This window comes from Centroberyx gerrardi, chromosome 17, assembly GCF_048128805.1.
Source record: "Centroberyx gerrardi isolate f3 chromosome 17, fCenGer3.hap1.cur.20231027, whole genome shotgun sequence".
Taxonomy (NCBI): domain Eukaryota; kingdom Metazoa; phylum Chordata; class Actinopteri; order Beryciformes; family Berycidae; genus Centroberyx; species Centroberyx gerrardi.
Window position 1 is genome coordinate 17,152,261 of NC_136013.1, and position 23,291 is coordinate 17,175,551.

At 44.6% G+C, this 23,291-nt stretch overlaps 2 protein-coding genes across 2 annotated transcripts; both read right to left on the minus strand.

The window, feature by feature from the left end:
* Positions 1 to 1,579: 1,579 nt before the first annotated feature.
* bsdc1 (BSD domain containing 1) lies at positions 1,580 to 6,538 on the minus strand. Its single transcript, XM_071899770.2, has 11 exons — positions 6,420 to 6,538; positions 5,722 to 5,776; positions 5,451 to 5,567; positions 5,078 to 5,245; positions 4,634 to 4,688; positions 4,166 to 4,281; positions 3,984 to 4,052; positions 3,623 to 3,707; positions 3,045 to 3,521; positions 2,747 to 2,850; positions 1,580 to 2,626 (listed from the first exon to the last, which is right to left on the minus strand). The coding sequence occupies exons 1-11, from the start codon at positions 6,428 to 6,430 to the stop codon at positions 2,597 to 2,599; spliced, it is 1,287 nt and encodes a 428-aa protein (XP_071755871.1). The 5' UTR covers positions 6,431 to 6,538; the 3' UTR covers positions 1,580 to 2,596.
* Positions 6,539 to 9,645: 3,107 nt separating this feature from the next.
* On the minus strand, positions 9,646 to 10,401 carry olig4 (oligodendrocyte transcription factor 4). The gene has a single exon (XM_071900322.2). The coding sequence runs from the start codon at positions 10,399 to 10,401 to the stop codon at positions 9,646 to 9,648; it is 756 nt and encodes a 251-aa protein (XP_071756423.1).
* Between the last annotated feature and the right edge of the window lie 12,890 nt (positions 10,402 to 23,291).

Genomic DNA, 23,291 nt, shown 5'->3' on the forward strand with positions numbered 1-23,291 from the left:
TGAGCAGCGGTATGTGAGAGAACATACAGCCACAGTCCATGTCTGTGAGATGGATGCTGCAGCTTAAAGAAAAGGAGTGGCAGCTTCTGAATGTAAGGAACACCTAAATGGAGCAACAGCGCCATCTGCTGACTGCTTTTCCAGCCTGCAGTCATTTATTGAGAGAAGCTTTTAACAGTACACACTCACCACCCCGTCTGTCTTCCTCTGGTTCACTCAATTGCGCACTCAGGCATCTTCATGATAAACTTTTAAGCAGAAATCACTTGGCAACCAACCTAGGCGGCCATCGATCAAAGTGAAGGATTCTCTTGTGGATGCCACAGTTCAGTGGTGCATTAAGTGGCAGTAGTGTGTATCTTTTTGGTGGTCCATCAACTGAAACAAATTTGGAAACATTTTTCAAAACATCCTCATCATTTATGCTGACAAAGTCAAGAGCGGGTTTGGCGTTCCCATGCACATTTTCTGGCAGGTGACCAGATATTGAGGTTGGAAACATCCTGTAACCACGATTTGAAACACATAGGCCTAAAAAAAAATGATGTTTCATTCCATTTTAGGTTTTACAGGCAGAAACCACTTCACCATCACCCCAAAATAAATATGCCCCCTGACCTGTAAACTAGCCCTTTTGCTGCTTTGTAACCATAATAGCAGAAAAAATATTTCATGGTTAAATTACTAAATGCCTAATGCCCAATTATGTCTTTGTGGGTAGATTACAGATATGTTTACTTCAGGACACAAAATACAGAAACATTCAAGCTACTTATCTCACTTTAGACTAGAGCTTGTTTGGGATGTTTGCCATCCCAGGTTAGGTTCTTATCTGTTAGGATTTTGTTAATAATTAAGTTTTAAGTTGCCAGAGTGCAGAGTTAAACATAGGATATTAAATTTAAGACAAAACACCAATGTGGAATTAGGATTTTCTGCTGTAATGGCAAAATTACACAGCTGGATTATTTTGTAAAGTGGCCCCAGGAATGCAATACACTAGGCCAAGTAGCCATGAATCCTTTAATGACAATGATCGTTTGAAAAATAGAGTAAAATACTTGACTTAAAAAAGAAATTAACAGCTTTGAAAACAGATGTGTTCAGAACAGCTTTGATTAGTTCAAAGTGCAAATTTTAAGTGAATACATAGAAAGAATTCTAGACATGCAACACATTGTCATAACACAAAAACCCAAAGAACAGCCAATGTCTTTACCAAAAAACATACAACTGAACAGTTACCATCTGCACAATGTTTTGCATAATGTTATTGCACAGACATGCAATACAAAGCACATACTATAATTAAGCAATTATTTCAGTATAAATATTACATCCCTATGCTTACTTTTATCAGTTACTCTACAGATGGAGAAGAAAATCATAAAAGCATGGAGTGTGCTGTCATTGCCCCTTGGCCTACTTGGCACGCTGCTTGCTGAGCTTTTCATTCCGAACAAGGGCCAACAGAGGAACTTAAAACTTTAGAGATTTGTAATGTTCTCCTACACAAGTAAATAACAAGAGATGCGACCCTCATTTTCAAGCCAGAGACTCTTGTATCATGACACCTGGACCAGTTTGCATTCACTTTATTGAGTCAAAAATGACCTCCCCCATGATTGACAATTAATGAGCTCCCTCTCCCCAAACAAGAATAACAGACAAAAGACTTATAGAAGTGAACAGTTCAGAAGTGACAGAAATTAGATGATAACATGTAGCATGTGATGTGATATGTTCATATCAATCACTTTACATGGAAAAAGCAAAACAGTGACACAGTGGGGAAAGGAATAATGAACATGAGCCGGTTGTGTTTAGAATTAGATCACCGACTTGTAACAAAAACATTTGGATAACATTACCACACTACTGTGTGTCTTACAAGGCCATATATCTAGAGTTGGGAGTGAATCCAAAATGAAAAGCGCTCTAATTGAAGGCCAAAATATGTTTCCACTTTAAAGACTCACTTGCATAAGATAAAGATGTTACCAAACCACTGAGTGGGACACAGAGTTAAATCAATAAGCCATCATTCAAAAAGTATTTCATCTTAGAAAGGTGACAAGCAGCGTTACAGTTTATGGCTATTTTGCAGCCTGAAGTTAAAGTCATTGCCCAACTCTGAAGTACACTCGCAACAACATACATCATGTATTTAATGGCATAAAAGAAAAACAGAATACAGCTCCTCCCCTGCTGTTGTGAAACCATTCACATTCTGACTAGTCAACGGGTGTCCCTTTGCTTTTAGTCAGAAGGATCACAACCTCTGTCTATTACTAGTGTCATATGCTCTCTAAGTCAGAAGTTACTCCAAGAAATAACCAAGAACTGAGTCATTACCCTCGCTGGCAACCTATTTGCGCTAACTTGGCGGCTGACGGAGCGGTCTAATTCCTATTGCCTTGGTCTTCCCGTTGCTCTTTTCAACAGGTTCAGCAATGTGGTCCAAACCCGCCGACATTCCCCTACTGACGATCGTGACATGGTGACAGCGTGGACAAAGAGTTAAAACACGTTAAGCATGGTTCATCTGCCGAGAACTAGCTTTAATGGCGGGACAGAGTTTGTACTGCAGCGGCGCTCAGTCCCAGTTCTCCCAGTCTTCATCCAGCTGGAAAACAAAACGGAAGGAATGATTAGTAAATTACCCAATTTTGGCATTTTAATTAGAATGGCAGCCCAATGTGTGGGTTGCTAGGATTTAGGTAAATATCACAAAAAGAATGCTAACCTCTCCAGAAGCTTCCACTTTAGAGAGCGCCATTTGGACCTCCTCTTCTGTCATGTCCAGGTCAAAGTCTTTCTCCCAATCCTCACTCACATCGGTGCTGGACCCTGGAGGGGTTGTAAGAGAAATAACAAGAAAAGAACACTTGTAACTTCTTGTGACCTTGGATCTGCTGCTCCTTCTAAGCCTGTTTAGTGGAAAACTCATAACCGCATCTCTGAACCTAATCCTGTTTGGATTCAGGCTCCCAAAAATGGAATAAGAAACTCAGTGTCAAATTGTCATTCTCAGCGCATCATACCTTTCTTGCCATTGTTTGAGGGCGTAGACTTCCCGCTGTCAGAGTTAAGCTCGAACACTCTCAGGTCCTGGGGCCCCTCTTCCTTTGTGGTGTCTGGTTTAGAGGTGGGGGCAGGAGCCCGCGCTGACACCCCATCGACAGTGACCTCTGGCTGGGCTACGGCTCCTGCTGGAGCCTCAGGATGTGAGCCGCTCTTCCCAGGCCGCTGGTCCTCCTGCGTCTTGTCCACCATGTCTTCCAGGCTAGCTTCTGTCAGTTTCTTGGTCAGCTCAGTAGGGACAGGCTCTGGCCTCACCTCCACCTGTGTCGGCAGGCTGACGCTGTCGCTGCTAATTGAGGGAGTGCTTGGGGACAGAACGGGGCTCAGCAGAGTCATTGCTGTGGGACCCGTCGAGGTCGCGGGCAGCTGGGCTGCACTGTCCTCCAGTGGGGGCGTAAAGTCGAGTCGGGATGATGACGTGGCACCGAGGAAGTCATCTGATGTTGACAGCATGAGTACCAGAAAGTATAAGACAGTGTAAGTGACAGGCTTCAAAGAAAAGCCAATTATTCACCATCTTAAATTGTTGCTAGCTTACCCTCCTCCTCCTCCTCCCAGCCCAGGCTCTCTGTGTGGGTGCTCTGCTCTGCCCTCTGCTTCAGTGCCACTCTCCTTGCCTCCTCCTAGAGGACACAATCAAAATAAACTTTTATTATTTATATATTACTTTTACTGCTTAGATTTTTTTAGAGACCTGCATGCAGAAAAGGACGTGTAGTGCATTAGGATGATGTCCTAAAAAGAAATCCATCAACAATCCAAGGTAACGCTTATAACTTAACTCTACGTCGGCCAGCAGGTGGCACACAAGACAATGTACTGAGTTGACATAAGAGGCTACTTGACATCTTGAGGGTCATCTGCAGCTAAGAACAAACTAAAAACAACAGCAAGTTCACCTGGTCCAACTGGAAGACTTTGTAGAAATACCTCTGCCAGAATTCTGAATGGGCTACAGCTGCCGGCACCTGTGTAAGAAACACAACGTATAGAACCAATCCTTATCTGCATACTTAGTTTAAAACAAAACTGAAGGCTATTCTTTATAACAAACAGTGTAGAGAAGAGCAACAAATAGTACCATTTTGGTGTATAGGGCTCGTATAGAGGGACTGTTGACCAAAAGCTCAGAAATCTCTCCTTTCTTCTCCTCCAAACTGAAGCTGGACAGCCAGTTGTCAAACTGCTCTGGGGGACCTGGACACAAACAAGCTCAGATGAAAAAACACTAGGAAGGCACAGAAGAGTATAGACAAATATTTGGTAAGGATCTCCTCGGCCCCCTCCTATCTCTATACCCAGCATATAAATTTCACTTCTCATTCTTGAACAGTACTTCTTTCGGTCAACTAAATAGTGGGTCTCCATACAAATCCAGCAAATGCACTGAATGATAATTCCACAATTAAGTAGTATTTGAATCCCAGAAATGGTCTAAGAATGGGTGAACAAAACAGGACTTAAATCTGTAAAGGTAGTTTAACACGTTACTTCAATAATGATAAAAGAGACACCAAGTCTACCATTTTTGTTGCAATTTTTGTCTTACCATCAGGCTCATTGCAATACGTCGCGGGGTCAGCCTGTAGACTGTAGAGACGCGCCTGCAGGGAAAACAAATGCTTAGCTCCGGTTATGCGTCTCCCATGGGCACATCATGTGCTCGCTTTTAACAGTTCTACAGCTGCTCTTTGAGTTAATGTAACAAATTTAAATCCATCCTGAATCAACACATTGTTAAATGCTTTCAAAGAGCTTTACTTAGACCAAAACCACTTAAACAGTGAAGTTTTGTATTTTTATGCCTAACATGCAGATAAAACCCCTGCTCAAGGGCACAAGAGGGGTGATGAACTCTGTAGCTTGTCATTTGGAAACTGCAAAAATACAATCATCTGTACACAGGTTTTTTTTTGTGTTTGGCTCATTAATTGGCTCAGTTACTCTAAACTCAAAATGGTTAGCCCATGATACAAGTTGGACTGATGCACACCTTGGTACTGTCATAGACCTCCGTAGTTCCTGCTGGGGTTGCCACCAGAGTGATAACATCACAGTCAATGGTTTTATCAGGAGGTGGGGCAAGCGTATCCGTTATGACTCCTAAGAAACTAGAAAGGCTCTTCTTCACCTTTTCTGTGGTCTCTGAGGAGCCCTCCACCTGGAAAACAGTATAGGTTAACATAGCGGCATATAGAGTGTGATCAGTAAAATCATCATCAATTACCCTCACGCACTGTCATTCTTTTAATGCCACTGGGAGATGACATGTGCCTTACTTTATGGCAACATGCAAGACCAGTTTTGCTTAGCTCTGATTGCGTGACTATCTAAAAGCAGTGATCCAGATGAAAGCTGTAACTTACCGCAAGTTTGTTTCTGACAGCACTGGCTGTAGCCACAATTGAGCAGGCTGTATCATGTTGCACAACAGTGGAGAACTCTGTTAGGTCTCGCTTTATGAATTCAAAGGCCTCAGATGACTGCAAAAGAAAGGGCACAATAGTATAGAAAATAGTGGTTAGAGCTGGTGAAGCATTCTGTAGAGCAACATCAACAGGACTGAGATTATAACTGCTGACCAGCTGCTATAGACGCAGAAAAGAGCACTGATTTCCATGATTTGTGGACGCCTACCTTGTCTTTGACGGCCTGGAAGCTCTGCTGAAGCCAGCCTCCCCACCAGCCTTCTCTACAGTCAAAACATAATAGTTGAACATTATATTTCAAAAACACAACAGAACAGAAACATTTGTACAAACCGTAATACCAGTAACGTTAGGAGAAATTTCCTGTTGTTCATCTATCAAAAGGTCCAGATTGCTGGTTAATTTACCGAGCTTTCAACCTCAAACATAAGGGTTGTCAGCTGCTAACTTGCTAATGTTAGCTAACGTTAACTTATACACATAGCTCGGCAAGCTAAACTAGTTAGCTATCAGTGCGATCCCAGCTCACTATATCGAGGGAAGCCATCAGGGCGACCCGGCTTTGGTTAAGGCTGTAGATCGATGCCAGATGCAAAAATAGTGCATATATACAACCAGATGACGTTTATTGCATTATTTAAGCTCTTCTAGACCAAAGCGAACGCTAGCCAGGCTAACTTCCAGGCTAAGCTAACGCTAGCCCAGCTGGTGCAATGTTTTGGTAAACAAATGGACTTCCTGAAATGACTCCCACTGCTATGGAATACACCGTTTACACAAACTAATCATACTATATCTAATCAGAGATGCAACAATACAAGGAACACAAGGTATATACGTTGTCAGCGCCGTGTTACTATATCGTTAAATTTTAAAACAAAAACTAAATTGCGACTTCACTCTCACCCTTCAGCCATCTTCAGACGATGACATCATCAATATTTACTGAACTCTAACCCCGGCTGCATGGCTTGAAAAAAAGCAGACACGTCATGCACTATAACTATCCATCCACGATATAAAAACTTTACACTTTATAAATACAGAAGAATTGTATGTTTTTCTCGTATAAATCTTTCACTTTATATGAGCAGAAAAAAATCGTTGTGTTGTTAATGCGCTACGGTCTACGGTGGCTGCAGAGGATCAAACTGAACGACGACGCGAAAGGCTGACTGGAAAGAGTGGGGTGTTTTGAGGTAACGTATGAGAGTCTAGTGAAGTTTATGCAAATGTCCTAAGAAGTACTTTAACCAATAAGCTGTAGATGACACCTAACAATACCATGCATCCAGATCACAACCACACTCTTTGAATCATGATGTGTGGCTAATCAGTGTTTAGTAATTCCCAACTGAATCCCTCCATATATCTCTCCCTCTCAGCACGTCTGTGTACGTGCATGTCAGCGTATGTGCGCAGACTAATGCGTATGTGCGTCCACCCCATCCCAGCTGTGCGTTCTCCTCATCAGTATTCTGGGTGAAAAAGAGCCAGACTTTACTGAGCATAAAAAAAAAAGGTCAGACAACAAGCCTCGGGAAGAGTGTTCTCCCTTAATTGAAGTTCCCCTTTATCCAGACGCTGCACAATGTGTGCGTATGTTCTGCAATATGTCTCCCCTGTCCAGCCCCTCAATCCTCTTAATTGGGTCTTTCAGTTCCCTAATTAACTCTGTCAATCCAGGCTGCGCTGAGCCAAGTTGGACACGCACCCCTCTATTGATTAGTATCTGAACCAGTTAACTTATCCATCTGTCTACATGGCAATGGGGTGATGGTGCTAGCACGGCATGGTGCAAGACTTTGGTGCCTACAGCTTTTACATTTGATGCTATGATGTCAGTTCAGCTGCTTATCAAGTAAGCAGTTAAATTTATTTTGATCCCTGATCTTGGGAAGGGTTGTAATGACTGTAATGGCACACATAGGCTATGTGTTGTCACTCCCTTCTAACTACAGAAATATTGAATATCTCCCAAGCATTGAGGCTCTAAAAAGCCCCTTTCTGTATCACTGTATTTGATTCCCATTTTCACAATTAATTGTGCACAATATTATGACTTAAAACCAATGCTGCCACTGCTGGTTAGCATATGCTGAAAAGCACCATGTTGACAGAAGCGGCTGACCATAATGGCACACAGAGGCACTGTCCATATTGTATGATTTAAGTTGCATATCCATTACACACCACACACATCACGCACAGACACACACCCACTCCAGACTGATGATGCCACATCGTGGGTTAACACCATCTGGTGCCGATCAGGAAACACCAGCTTTGCACAAGTCAATGTCTCTAATTATCCACCTAGAGCAAAGGGAGGCCGATCCCCACTAATCCCCACAATGTGTTCTGCTTCCCATTCCCACCTGTGCCCAAATAAAGGGGGGCCTTGTGGGAGGACCCAGGGTCTCAGTGTCAGGGGACCAGGGACCAGGTGACGCTGCAGCGCCGGTCCCCACGACAGAAGCTCCATCGCTGGGTTTGGCTGGCAGCTGCCTCCCCCCACTGGGACATCCCACAGCTGACAATCCCCCAGTACTGACAGGGGCTCTTTACAGTGTCAATAGCCTCATATATTAGAGCTAACCGCCTTTGTGGTGAGCGAGGGTGTCAAGCCTTTTGGCCCGACAGCGCTTGTTACCATGATGAAATGTAGATTGAATGGAGGGGGTCTGTGTCCCAGGCACGAGAGCTTGGCCTCCCCCGGCCTTTGTGTCCCATGCACAGCTATTGTTCAAACCTATTCAGGGCTCTCAGGAGGAGGAGGAGGGGGGGCAGAAGGGAGGTGGGTGAGAAGGAGTTACATCTCTTCATTTCTCCCCTGTTCTCCAACTCATCTGTCAGCCGTGGGAGGATAAGCATGTATTTTACACGCTTGATTTGTTGCTAAGTGAAGGCCAGCCATTGTTGGGCTGTTTGACTAAATTATGTTCATGGCAATCAGTGTACATAATAGTTGTGTTTGCAGTTTAGTTGATTAATCATTGTTATCAATCAGCTATCAAATTCTGTTTTTGTTGAAGAACATTTTCAATACAAATGTAACAGAATTTGATTGCAACTTTGTGTTAATATGTAGAATTACTAATTAAATAGTTTCGACCCATGTTTATGCAGAAAATGTAACTCTGTGCAGTTTTAAGATTAACCTCTTTGAGTTTGACCGCACTATCTCCTCCACTTTAAGTTTGCCCTTTGTGTGAATATATCCATGTTGTTATTGGACAGTGACAAATCCCCTGGCCTAGAGCTAAGGACATGGCTGTGTCCCTCGCCTGCGTCAGACAAAAGTGACGCGCCTTCCTGGCGCCTGTGTCGTCCTTTCATCTCTTACACCCTGTTGAGGTGAAGATGGATGGTCCCCGGGCTCAAGAACACCACATTCAGCCTCTGTGCTGGCGTATTGTCTGGCCCTTCTGTCCCTCTTTAGCTCAGAGGTTGGTCTCTCCAAAGCTGGTTAGCAACCAACACTCTTTCCTAAATACCCCTCTTCCCACTGCTCCTGTCCTTCCTAACACCAATACAACTCTGTACTCTATACTACTTCAGTCTAGTGTAGGAAGCTACTTAGCTGGTCTGATAGTTACATTTCCCATGTATTTCAAACTATATTTCTAAAACCCTACTAGGAGAGGAGCTGCCATGTAAAAAGGATCATTACACAACAGACATCTTGCTGTTGACATCTTGACCAGACCAGTTCTACCACAAATCACAAATAACAAGTCTAAAGAACAAATAGTAAAGATTTCAGAAAAGAAGAAGTCAGACAAAATGTATTATAACAAGATTTTAATTTAAGAAAATAGAAATCCTGCACAATAGGATACAACGGTTTCATTTTTTGACATTTCATCACCACAAATATCAGATAAATTAGAAGCAACAGTCTTTGCTATTCTGATATAGTCCCTAGTGCATTTAGAATATTTCAGTATAAACAAAGCAGTGAAGACGATTTATAAAAATAGCAGCGGTTTACATGATAGAAGATATATACAATATATATACATGCTCTGGCGCCTGCCAGGGTTTTATCAGTTCAATTAACAATCTTCGGGGAGCTGCTTGGTATGCTGGGTTGATCCAAACAGCAGAGGTCAGTTTAAGAGTCTCCTGCTCACTTGTTCATGGACAGGCGCAGTGTGGAGGTAGTGGTGGGCAAAGGCTGGCAGAGCGAGCAGGGGCAGGGCATGCCAGGGAAGTGCCTGTAGGAGCTGGTCAGGTGGAGGGGGTCCTTCAGTAGACCCTGGACCGGAGCATGAAAACCCAGGAAGCTGGCTGATGGGGGCGAGTGCGGGGCCGGAGGAGGCGAGTGGTGCTGGAGAGCGGAAGCCGTGCTGCCCACCAGGGAGTGCAGGGACTGGGCCAGGGGATGCAGCGGGAGGTGGGCGGTGGGGGCCGGAGCGCTGATCCTGGGGTGGCTGGTGGAGCGGCTCTGGGCGCTCCCTCCATATACATCCCCCACCAACTTCTTCATCTCCTCCAAGGAGCTGGACAGCATGAGAATGTAGTTGCGGGCCAGCAGCAGGGTGGAGATCTTTGACAGCTTGCGGACAGAGGGGCCCTGGGCGTAGGGCATGACCTCTCTCAGGCCGTCCATCGCCTGGTTCAGATCGTGCATCCTTTTCCTCTCCCGGCTGTTGACTTTCAGTCTCAGGTCCTGCACCTCATCCTTGGAGACGTCGGACCTGCTCTTGGTCTTGCCGTCCCCGTCGCAGTGCTCTGTCCTGCCCTGGCCGGCCTCCCTGTCTTCCCTCTGTTCTTGGCAGTATGTCTGGAACATCTTGTTGGAGAAGAAGCTCCCAGCGGAGTCATCCACCACCAGGTCTGGGGATGAAGAGCGGCTGCAGGTGGAGCCAGCATCAGAATCCATCTTGGTTTGAAACGGAGTAAAACGCAACACAAAACCCAAAAATGGTCCAAAAAATACAACCCCAAATGTTGCGGGCTTGAGTTGAGTGCTAAAATTCTAAGAGAGAGAAAAACAGACAGGTTCTTCCTTGATCTCTGATTTTTGAACGCCAAAGGCAACAGTTCCCTGTGATGTTTTCACAGTCTCACTTCTCTCAGAGTTTTGCTGTGTTGAATCTGGTGATGAGGCTGTCCGCAGGAGTGAGTCTGTCTTAACTGTCACCCTCTGGGCCCACTGGGGTGTATTTATACCGCCAGCACAACAAAGGAACAATAAGGCGCATAATGAGACACTTAGAGCCACAGCCAATTGCAGAAGGGACACACTTTCACCCCCTCACACCTCCCTCCTGCAGCCCCCACCTCACCTTCCCACACCCACATTTAACTCCCCCATCCCTGATCAACCCCCTACACATTAACCAAAGCAGGGATATGTTCACATGGTTGTGTTAAGGCATATGCCAAGGAGTTAACCAGGACTTTGTTAAAACTTTCAACACACCAATAAACAGTTGTTTATATGCATGTACATTATGTGTGTGAAGATGCAATTGGTTCAGTAGTGAGATGTTCAAATTAGAAAGTATGCAAAGATGTCAAATTAGAAAGTATGCAAAGATGTTGACTTCTGAAGTTTCTTTTCCATTACAGCTAGTGCCGACTAGGTTCATGTGGTCATCCTGATATTGAAGTAATAAAGACCTAATGAAACATTCAAGCCATGTCAAATACTGCCTGCGTTTGCTCTCTGGAGAGAGATACATTTGTGTGTTGTTTGAAGTCGCACAAACAGATCGCGGCTTTATTCTAGGCATTGAAACAGAACTAAAAGCGAGAGCGGGAATCTTTGATTTGATTAGATCTGCTGTAGACCGGAACAGATGACTACCTTCACACTGCCACATTTTCATAATACCAGATAAATGATGCCTGGAAGGCCTTATTTACATATGGTATCCATGAGACAGTGGGGAGAAAGGTATGAAGCACCGTATGTGGTGCTTAAACATAGACGAGAACAGCGTTAATGACAGACTAGGTACAATTCAACCAGGGGCTCAAGACAAAGGGGTCAGATTCAATACGACTGAGCTCCCCAAACAGTCTGCGAAATCACATCACTATCACTGGAAGGGGGTCCTTCAGCGGGGAGGAGGTAGTTAAAAAGATACTAAAGAGTGGGCACGGCATTGTCTTCCCCTAATTCAACCATAAAGCGCTTAACATTGGGCTATTTCACTTTCTCAGGTCCTGCATGGCATGGCTTTTCTTCCATGGGTCTGACTCTGCAGTGGTCCTAGATCCCTCATTAATATCACTACACAACACAACATGACGGTGTGCGCCCTGTTGTCACTGGAACATATCCTCATGGGTTATAATAAGCAAGGTTTCTCATATACACAGAATTACTGCATGATCAAAAGTATTTTCAAGCATGCTCGATTCTTTTAGAACTATATTTTCCACATTTTCATTCGTGATTATTCAGATTCATCAAGTATCCTCTTGATGTGAAACGGGTCTGTAAGGGACACAAGACGAACTTCAAAGAAATGACTTTCTACCACTGTCGCATCCCATCTCTCTCATCTCAGATAGAGCCGTTTCCATTTGGTGACATCTAAAATCCTTCCAGGCTTGATGTCCAGATGTCTATCTGTTGATCTAATCTTCTGCCTGTATCGAGCTGAGTTCTCCCTCTTCTCAACATCTCTCTCTCTGTAGCGTTCAGCGGGCGGATTTCACTGTTCAGCTCAGGAATTTCCTGCCTGTTTCTGCCAAGCAAAGTCTCCGGTGAATGGAGCATTGCTAGAGGGCCGGGGGCTGGAAATTATAATAATACTCTAATTCATGTGTTGCACCATCCGGGTTAGTGAAGAGATTTGCAAGAACAAGTAGATCTGTTTTGTGAACCTCGTATGCGGCATTGATGTCTGCCTGAAGCACAATAATTGCACAGTGATTTTATTCAGTTCAAGTGAAAGCACTTTAGAAGCATCATGGCTGGAATGTGTTGTCTTTTCATCTTCTGTCAACTCATCTACGGATCTGTTTGCTTTTCTCTGCGTGGTACACAGTAGGACACCCTGGTTTATATTTACCCAACCCCAGTAGAGGCTCTGCTGCAACCGTGGGTGTCTTTGTGTCGACTTGATGATGTTTGTAGAAACTGGTTCCCTGTAGGAGTATATTTGAAGTGATCGCTGACCTGTAATTCATATGTTTGTATTTTAGTCATTTGATGGACTTCTATGGACTGAGACTCTCTAGTGAAGCGGAGAGTGATACATGTGTGTGCTTCTCAAACACACACAGACACACACAGAAATTTAAGTTGGGTTGACTGAGAACCCAGTGGGCCCTCAGGCCCCCCACTACAGCTCCATCGGGGGCCCTGCAGGGTGCTTTGGCTCAGCCAACATTCAGTAATATTATAATTGGGGAACCTTGAGAGCCAACTTGAGCCATTTATTGGGAGCATATGGATTTTCCCATCGTTAGGCTCGGAGCCAACATGGCTGCTGGACTCTCGTCTGCTAATTGGGTCAGGTCCTAATTAACTGTGTTGGACACAATGGTCCCGGTTTCATTCTTTATCGGTCTCACAGACTTCGCAATGGCTGGTTCCATGCCACAGCTTTCATTGTATGTCACACACTTGTCAAAGGAGATGAAAACGATCAATGTTCTGTCTTTAATGGCCTTTATAAATTATCTTTAAATGGAGATAGAATTGTGCCAAGGCTTGTCTTTAACCACACATGAAGTTAGATTACTAAGATTGGCACCAACATAGAATTAATGGGGATTGAGCACAACAATGCCAAAATGGGTAGGAGTAGTAGTTGTACATTAGTAGAAGAAGTAGTACTATGAACACATATGGATCATTGTTGGTGACAGTAGCTGAAGAAAAGGAGATGTGATCAGTCCTTCTCTTATTCTTTTGAGCCAGATAAATCCCATTCTCTTTCTCTTCCTTATTCTTATTCATGTGTTTACAGAGGCGATGGGCCACACAGAGAGACACAAGGGACTCTGAGCTTTGCATTTTGCAAATGAAAGAGTAGCCACCCTCCATGTTTCCACATAATCCCTCAATTTTTAACCCTGGAGTGTTTGACTTTCTTCTCTGGACGGTACCTTTCAGAACCCGTCATTGCATTCATGGGCTCTGTGACGGGCTGTTTTGAGGTTTAGAGACCCCCTTCTGCCACCTCGTGGGGTGCACTCCTATGAAAGTGCTCAGGTGACCAGAAAATGAGGGCATTATCACAGGCATATGCTTGTAGTGACAGAGGATCAGCCTAGATTAGGGCCTATCATGGCTCAATAAAGCGCTAAGCTGAAGAACAAACCTGGGGTTGTGTACCGTAAGGCTCCCTTCACTCTCTGCTGGTCATTGTTTAACAGGATCAGCGGCTAGATCTTCTGTACACACACTGAGTGTTAATCTGGCCATGTGGTGGAGAGGAGACACCATAGAGGACACACAGCATCTCCCTGCATCAGATTCTCTCCCTCTATTTACCTCCTTTTTCTCCTTGTTGGTTTGATCTCGGGAGATGAAGATCACATCATGAGAAATTATCAGAGGGAGTGGATATGAGCTTGGAATCGGTTTGGCTCGCTTCATCTATGGATCTAAATGTTTCCCTACCAGTGTCTGGGGGAAAGAGATATAAAATTGTTTCACGAAGTGTCTGAACGGGCCGACAAGTGTTTCTGAGAACGGGGAGTGCTGCCCTTTGTTATCTCTCACCACTGGGACAAACCGCTCAGTGATTTATTCATTTACACTGCCTGAAACAATTGCATTATCTCGGTCACAACAAAAAGACACAAAGGCTCTATGAAAATCCCCCAGGACGTTTATGAGTCACTAAAGAGTCCAATAACTTTCCCCTTCATCTCTAAGCGGCCATGGAAGGGGGCATGCTGTGGAGGACTGGAGGGAGAGGGGAGTCGGGAGGGGGACCCAGGCCCAGGGAGAGATGCTGATTATGGGCAGGATGAAAGGAGCCCAGGCCCTCTCCTCTGGAGCTGAATGGAGCTCGGTCAGCAGGCTGTCCCATACACTGACCCGCTCCATGCTGCTAGAGCTTCATAAATTACCCCACAATTACCCCAGGGGGACGTGAGCAGGGGGACACAGAGGGAGGAAAGACAGGCGAGAGGGGGAGAGAGTGAAAGGGGAAAGAGCAGAACCGGTCGCAGAGCAGACCGTCATCAGGAGGGACAGGGTGCCGGTCCAGATGTTGGCCTTCAGGTGGCTGGGACCCAAATGATAGCTGCCTCCCTGACACTGTCACTTCTGCTATGTGTGAGAGACTCGGTTTTAAAGAGCTGGTATTACATGCACTGTAAAGTAGACAAAGGTCCAAGGTGCACCGCACAGGCACGTGCATGATGTTGCACCCATGTCTCTAATTTCAGCTGAATAATGGAGGTTTGCATTCTAGTTTTATTAGTAAATCAAGTGCTGAGGAATTACTAAAAATGAAATGGCACATGGTTACTTCAGCAAATGCACCTGAGTGTCAAACATTTGTGTTTGAGTCAGAAATACATGAAGTTTCTCTTCAGCAACCCAGTATATGCAGATGTATAGGTACTATGATCACTGATGTATATATCTTGTTTAATTATGACTATGATAGGTATCAATTACTAGTATATACAGTATATTTTTGTATGGAGCAGTAACAACTCTTGTGCAATAATCCCTTTAGTTAGCAAAGGCAGATGTATTAATAAGGATTCCCTAAGTCACAAGAAAAGTTCATTATATAGTATAGATAACTTTATGAACATAAGGGAGACACGAATAGTTGCTGTAGATAAGGAACATTGATTCAATTGTTGATGGGCAAATTAAAATCAATCAGCATAACACATACACTCACACGCCTACATACACACACACACACACACACACACACACTCACACACAAAGTGTATCTGTTCGGCATTGTGCTGGTCACACTTTTGAACAGTTGGCTGCTCACTGATGCATGGGGATGGCTTTGTGTCCCCAATCTGCAGACTTCTGCCGCTCTCTGCCCCCCCTCTGTCCCTCTGTCCCCCCCCCCCCCTCCATCCCCCTTCTCTGTGTCATCCAGTCTGATAAAACAGGGGACCTGCTACCCCAATAATCTCCCTCCCCAACGCCCAGGCACGACTCCTGCCTTTCATCAGCACCATTGTTTCAGTCTGTTACCTCCGCTTGTGCTCCCTCGCCACGGCAACACACGCACACACACACACACTCACACACCTCCCCCCTCCCTAGTCCCCGTCCCATCTGTGGATAGGCCTGCCATGTGTCCATTCAGAAGGGTGCCGGCGGCAACGCCACTGTATGTGGAGAGTACATGATGCTGTCCTTTTGTGTGGGGCTCAGTCCTCCGCTACTTACCGCTGACCCTGGGGTCACCGTGCACAATAACCTGAGTGTTGGTGGCCACTGGCTGTCCTCATTGGCCCATGATTAACGAGCTGATCAATGGTCTGTGTGTGTGTGTGTGTGTGTGTGTGTGTGTGCGTACATGTGTTTGGTCTCTACACAGCCAGTGCAGACCCATTGAATCGAGTGTCTCTTTTTTTGAGTATTGGTCTTTTGAAGGCATCAGACAAGTTAGTGACACACAATTGGCTTCATTGGCTGTTGGTTTGATGAAGTGAAATGAATAACTGCAATTTAGCTCAATGGGCACATGCCTTGTCTGGGTATTAGAGGACTGTGAAAGCAGGCTTTATGGAGCTGTATTGCTGTAATAGTTCAGGCTCACATTTTATGCCCCTCAAAAAAAAACAAAAAAAACCTCTTCTTGTCCACACTCACCCAAGGCTTACTCATCACAGTAAAACCTGCAGAATTCAAAATTTAATTGGGCTGACGTTTAAGTGTGAAAACTGAATTTGAGATTAATTATTTAAAATCCTGGCTTATCCCCTATAGCCTGCCATCTACATCTCCTTATCTCTCTCTCTCTCTCTCTCTCTCTCTCTCTCTCTCTCTCTCTCTCTCTCTCTCTCTCTCTCTCACTCACTCACTCAGACACACACACACACACACACACACACACACACACACACACACACACATAGATGCACACACGCCACGACTCACCCAAAGGGCTCAGGTGGGCGATTACGGACTCACATTAAACCTTAATTCACATATGGTTGGGTCTGAATACTAATGAGGGGATCTGCTCCTGTGGCACATTATCATCCAGTGTCCAACACGACTCAGAGTCTGATCTGTCACTGTGTCCTGTAGGTGTGACAGATCGAGGAAAAACACACACATGCCCGTGGATTCGCACACACACAGACATTTGCACTCTAACAACAAACACATAATTTGAAACACAAACTCTGACTGGCCTCTCTGGCTTAATAGGTGCTGTCTTACTCTGCTTTGCTGACAATAGAGAGGCCACGACCCCGTAGTTTATAGGCCTCCTGTTGTTTAACTAGTGGAACCACAGTTATTGAACAGGGACGGAGGAGGATGGCGTTCCTGACTTGTCCCCATCATAGGAGATCTGTCACTCTGCTGTCATGGAATAGTAATGTTGTCACAGTATGTTTTAATGTTTTAGATATCATCATCATCACCGAGATCATGATTGTTCAGCATCTATTTAAGACATAAGATATGAGAGGCTGTGATTTTAAATGAGCTAAGAGGCGTTGGTAGGCAAGACGTGACCAGAATCCCTGTAAAGCACAGCCTTGAGAAGCTTATTGCTTTATAAAACAGAGGTAACACACCAATTAAAAGAGAATGCAAATGTCCAATAAGTGTTTTATTTTTAATGAATGACAATTAAATAATAACAATTCCCCCAAGTAATTTAGTTCTTGAACAGTAGGCAAAACGTGGTTGCTAAGCGACCTATAGGTACTGGTACTGGTGATTTCCAGTTTGGCTATTAATATTTAAATTAAGTGCTATTCAGTCACAAGTGTGCATTTATTGGGTATTTTACAATAGCTTCAAATGCAACTCAATCAGAACTGAGGACTGGAACTATATCTGTTTTATAAATTGTAACACACCAGATTCTCATCAATATATAACATTACATTTTATAATCCTGAGGAGTCCTTTTTACTTTATAACTATACCATACTGCTATACTACATACTATAGCAGGTCAGTAGGTGTGCTGATCTGACCATGGATCAGGTTCCTTTTACCTTCTCATTCATAATGACCTGAAAGACAAAACCCAGTCTAGATCAGCAGTCCTTGTTGAGGAATCAGCTAAATATCAGTGGTTCTTCATATAGAGATAGCAAGCCACTTTTTTTTTTCAAGGAAGGGATTCAAGGGGATTTGTCTCATCTCATGTCTCATCTCGTGTCAAATCTCATGTCCTCTTCTCTCCTCTCCTCTCCTCTCCTCTCCTCTCCTCTCCTCTCCTCTCCTCTCCTCTCCTCTCCTCTCCTCTCCTCACCTCACCTCACCTCTAAGTACAACAAGCCTGCGTCTCAGATGACCACCAGGCCACTGTCATATGTCTGTGTGGCCTTGCCAGTGGCGTGAGGGCTGGCTGTAGGTTTACAGCACCTTTGTTATTGATACCGTTCTTTGTCTCGCTTTTCCTGTCCCAGAGAGGCACAGGCCTCTAAGCTTGGCCCAGCAGACCCTGCCCTGCTGAGTGCAGCATTAAATATCAATACATGTTTACGAGGGCCCGTAAATGCTCGATACAGAGAAGAGTTGAGGCAATGAAAGAGAGATGCATGCACCTCATCTCTCCCATGTGTATGAAAAGGAAAAGTGAGGAGGAGTAAGAAAGGGAGAGAAATGAAAAAGAGACATAAAGGGAAACAACTGTCCACCTGTTGCAGCTGTTGTTGGTTGTGATGTTCTTTCAACCATTCTTTCTGTTTTGCAACAACTTGAACCATGTGAAGTTTCATACAGCTATATATCATACATCTTTAATTTTCAACGCTCATTAATTCATGACTTTTAATTCAGGTTTACCATCTACTAGCATTAAAGAGTGGCAGCATCCTTTAAACTTTTTCCTTTACTTAGTTTCCCTAGTAATGTATTATTCATGATGCGTTAATTCCTAAAAAGATTTAGGGATCAGAGAGTAATGAAACAGCGTAGATTTAAAGGCAGAGTACACTGCACTTAAACAAAAGGCCCCATAAAAGTACAGCTCTAGTGACTGTGTGGCAGTATATTTGGGGGACAGTGGGCAGGCGGGGTTGTACCCCAGCTCCGGCCTTTAAAAGATTAACCCTGAGCCCACAAAGGCACAGGGGGCTGTGGGGCCAGGCAGGGGCGTGCGTGGGTTGCTCACTGGTTAAACATTGGCAGTCCTGATCCCATGTCATTGTCTAGTTAAAGCTCTACCCGGGCCCCTGTTAGCGGCGCAGACACAGATCTTGGCAGCCGGAGTGAGCCGATACAAAGGCCGTCGGTGCCCGAAAGGCAGAGATGGAGATGTATGGGTCCAGGGTGGGGTAGGCGCCACGTGGGGCCCGCGGTTGTAAAGCCCAAAGCAGGACAGATTGGACAGCGCAGCCCCCCCCCCCCCGGTCCTCCTCTTTCTGTGTGTCTCTGTGGTTTGACAGTGATAAACGGGACACGCAGCCTTCCAGAACAACAAACAGACACTGCCTCATTTCCCCAATGTGGGCGAGGGCAGGCATAAAGGAGGTGCCATCCCATTAGGGCCTGGGCTCAATGCCGCTGAGCCTGGGACAGAGGGAGGGGGGCCATTTCACTGGTGCAGAGGGCCACTCGACCAGGGGCCCCCAACCAAGAAGGGACAGCTCTGCTGTTTTGTTTTCTCAAAAAAGTGTCATAAAAAACTCTCCTTAATTGGTGCTCCATAAAATTAGCATCTCCAAGCTGATTAGATTTCCTCTCCCAGTTACTATTGTGTGTTCCGGTGACCCCGTCCCTGCCATTCACTTTCGGTCCTTTCACAATTTTATTGGGCATCAGAGAAAGAGGAAACTCATGTAAGATTGTACCCTTTGCCCTCCACTTCTCCTCCTCCCATTTTAGTTAACCAAGTCTATGTCTCTTTTAAACAATTGCCTTCTGGAATGCTGCTGAAAAGAAGACTCATGATAATACATTGAATGTTGTTATGTTAAACTGGCCAGAAGGCATGACTTCAGTGCCGTTCCAGTTTCTGGCTTGGAGCGAGTGTGCCGCAATTACATTGAAAATTATTGTGTTGAAGATTATTTATGGTAGAAGACTTTGTGTTTCTGTCTTCCACTAAACCTAACTGCAGCCTAGCTATTTGAATAACCACAACCATAGGCAAGACACAGCATCTAACTAGATTAACCACAGTTCCTGGAAGTAGTGCCTAAACAGACATGTCTCACAAAAATCTATATTGCAAAAAGTTTTTCCTTCAGCAAAACCCTGTTGTCAAGGCAGCAGAGACTGAAATATAATCCCATTAACTTTGAATGGCAAGTCTATTACTCTGTTGCATAATGTGTCTCGCACGCCATGGATAATCGCCATCTCAGTGGAAATGGCGGTGAGATAAAGGGATTTGTGATGCTTTGACATCTTTATGGATGGAGTAATATGGTTAGTGGGACCGTCAGCTGCCCAAAAAAAAATTTGGGGCCATCAACTTCCTCCAATCCAAACTGACATCTATCATGAGCGATGCTTAACATAATCACTTCATTATGGGTAATCATCTCTTCAAGTCATTTTACTGCATGGAGCTGAACGATAATTTTTTAAAATGAAAGCAAAGTGGGTCTAAAGAAGACAGTTTTGGAAAAATGACACAACAAGGTAAACGATTCAAAAGATAAAAGACTGTGTCAACACATCAGTGCATCTGTTGCTTGAAGGGTTGATCTACTTGAAAATATATGGGCAGCTTCCAGTTTTTCAGAATTGTTATAAAGGAGACTGTTCTTAGAAAGTGAAGATACCTACAGTCATATTAGGACGGGTTATTCTACTGTGTCTTTTATCTCATCTCTTGTACCTCGCAGCAAGAATAATATATTAAGCTGTCTGACTTTTATTTAGAGTTAATTAGTGGAAAACCTGATGATTATCCTTTATCAAGGTCAAATTTCTGCCAAAAATGAACCCCATAACCAAACTCAGGACTGGGCTCCTTTGAGTGTGATCTGTGTGTCAGCTAGCAGTGGGAGGGACACACGAGGTCGTTAGGGAGGGGGGACTATCATTGATATACGCATATCTTGGGGAAAGTGAGTGTTTAAGAGTGGGAACGTAGCCGGTCTTTGTGATGCGGAGGGCACGGGAGGGTTAAACCAGGTTCTACTCGGCCCCCTGACCCGGGACCTCTTTGATGCCGCAGCCTTCAGGACGTGGGCCCCTGAGGGGGCTCAGTGTGGGACGGCCCTGGGACCCGGACCGCTGCCACAGAATCAGCGGGACCGGGGGGACGTGCCTTTGTCCCCTAAGAAAATGTACGTGGCTTTGGGTGGGGCCGGGGGAAAGGTCACATACAGGGAGCATGGGGAGAGAGGAGTGAGATCAAAACAAATAGTGGAGCTGATCACATTCTCAAGGCCTGGGGATGTGGTGCATGGAATACTATCTGTCTGGTTTAGTGAGGTTGGTCTTTGCCTGCAGAGTGTGTTGGTTTACAATGATCATCTATCCACATATAGATGCAAGATTGCAGTCAGAGTGAGGAGGAAATTGACTTTTTTATCAGATGATAGAGTGGTAATTTTCAGTTCCTTAAAAAACATTTCCTCTTATTATATGATTTTGTTGCAGCTTGGCACATGAATTTCAGAATCTGTGAAACTCATTAACACAGCAGAGGGGTCTGCAAGAGCATTTTGTTTTTAGGAACTATTATGCCCCCTAGTGGCTTTACTCATGCAAGTCACCATTTGATTGCTGCCACAAAACCACAGAACAGGATGCACCTGCCACTGTAGATAGGCCTGCTGCTGCAATGTTGCTCCACCAGCAAGGAAACAAAAACAAATTCACCAGTGAGGGGGGCAGTGAAGTGTGTGAGAGAGCAAAACTGAAAACAACAATTTATTTGACATATATGTCACATACATTTTAAGTATATTCACCTATGTTCTTAAAAAGTTTGACATGTAGATGGATTTATTTATTTTTTTTACTTTGTTTACCCATTATAATTCAAAATACTGTATTTTATCCCAGTGTTTGCAAACATTTCAAATGCAAATGAACCTTGAGTTTAGCTGTCACATAGTCCTTGTATGAAAAGGCCAGATGAAGCCAGTGGTCAGGTGACAGAGGGTTCCATTTTGCAATCACAAATTGATAAAATTATTATATCATGTTGCACATCTTACAAGTTTATGAAAACTGAATCTCCTCTCCTCCCACCTCAGGTCTTATGCTCTGCCAAAGGCCAAGACATTCATGTAAGATAGATGGAGTTTATTCGAGTCGCTCATTTCCACTCTGTCCATGAATAATGCAGTGAAGACAGCTGATGAGGCACATTTGCTTGTCAGGTTGAGAGGCACACGGGTTACATAAGAGCACTGAGCACTGAGGCTGAGGCTGAGGCTGTCTGACAGGCCTGCCTTTGAAGTGGCAGCCCCGCCACCTTCACCTCCCACCGGGAGCCGTCCCCGTCCCGGAGGGCCTGAGCTCATCCCTATGGACGTAGGATCTGATCTCAGCACCACCCGGGCTGCGTCTGGACCTTGCTCTGCAGGACTGATGAAAGGAAGCAGCAATTTACAAATCGTTCTGAAGCTAAACGCTCCTGGAAGGTGTAGTATTCCCGGGTTAGCACTTGTTTACTTTGCAAGTTTGACACAACCGCCTACATTTTGCCACATGGACGGCGTTCTGATTGTCTCTGCCTTGGACACGATCGCTTTTATACCAGCTGGTAGTTGCAATGAGTCATTACTTGCTTATCTCATGCGTTGCTTATCGTCGCTGTCGGGTGAAAACCTTTCAACTCCAATTTTGGTGACTCTCATGTTTTAACTTCAATTGAAGGATTACATTCTCCTCTACAGGATGACAAAATTCCACAATCTTTGGGTTTATGAAACCCTTTCAAAACCATTTGGATAAACTCCAAAATGCAAGCTAGAAGCAAGGCTGTTTTTCTTAGATCCTGAAAAGTAGACATTTTGGAGATATGAGGTTTTCACCCAAGAAGAGCGCTTTAAAATCTGAAGAGAATTCACTCATCTGAGCTTGACGTCAGCTCTCTTCATCTATATGTTACCCACTCCTTCTCATATCCATAAGGTGGAGATGTGTATTTCATATTTAATGTGTTTTCAGGTTGGTCTGAGCGGAGGCCCGGACACCGAGGCAGACACGTGCCTCTATCATTTATGAGAGCTAATGCAGAAAGCGAGGGCAAGCAGAACAAGCTCCTCTCCCGGGAGAGCTGCAGGCGCTGGGAAATTACACATCAGCAATATTACAAACCACGCTGCCAGCAGGGAAGAACTATGGACTTCAATGGTGTCTGACCTGTATGCATGTGCTAGAGAGCTGGTGATAAACCTAACCTAACTAACCTCTAGTCCTGGAGCACTGACAGGCCTGCAGCGTGTTTTTTTCAGGTGCTAATCTCTTGCATTTCTGATAAAAGAGCACCGCCAGAAAGTTTTTTTTTCCCGGTGTAAACAACCTGCCTTCCCCCGGGGTTTGTTTGTCCCTCCTCACACAGCGCGAACGTTACGTAACAAGCAAACTTTCCAGTCAGTTTCATTTATGTAGGAGATGGGAGGGAAGCGCTCGGATGTGAAAACAGCAAAACAGAGCGTTCCCTTTCCAAACGCCCTTCAGAAGGACACAAAGATCATTCACTCAACTTTAAC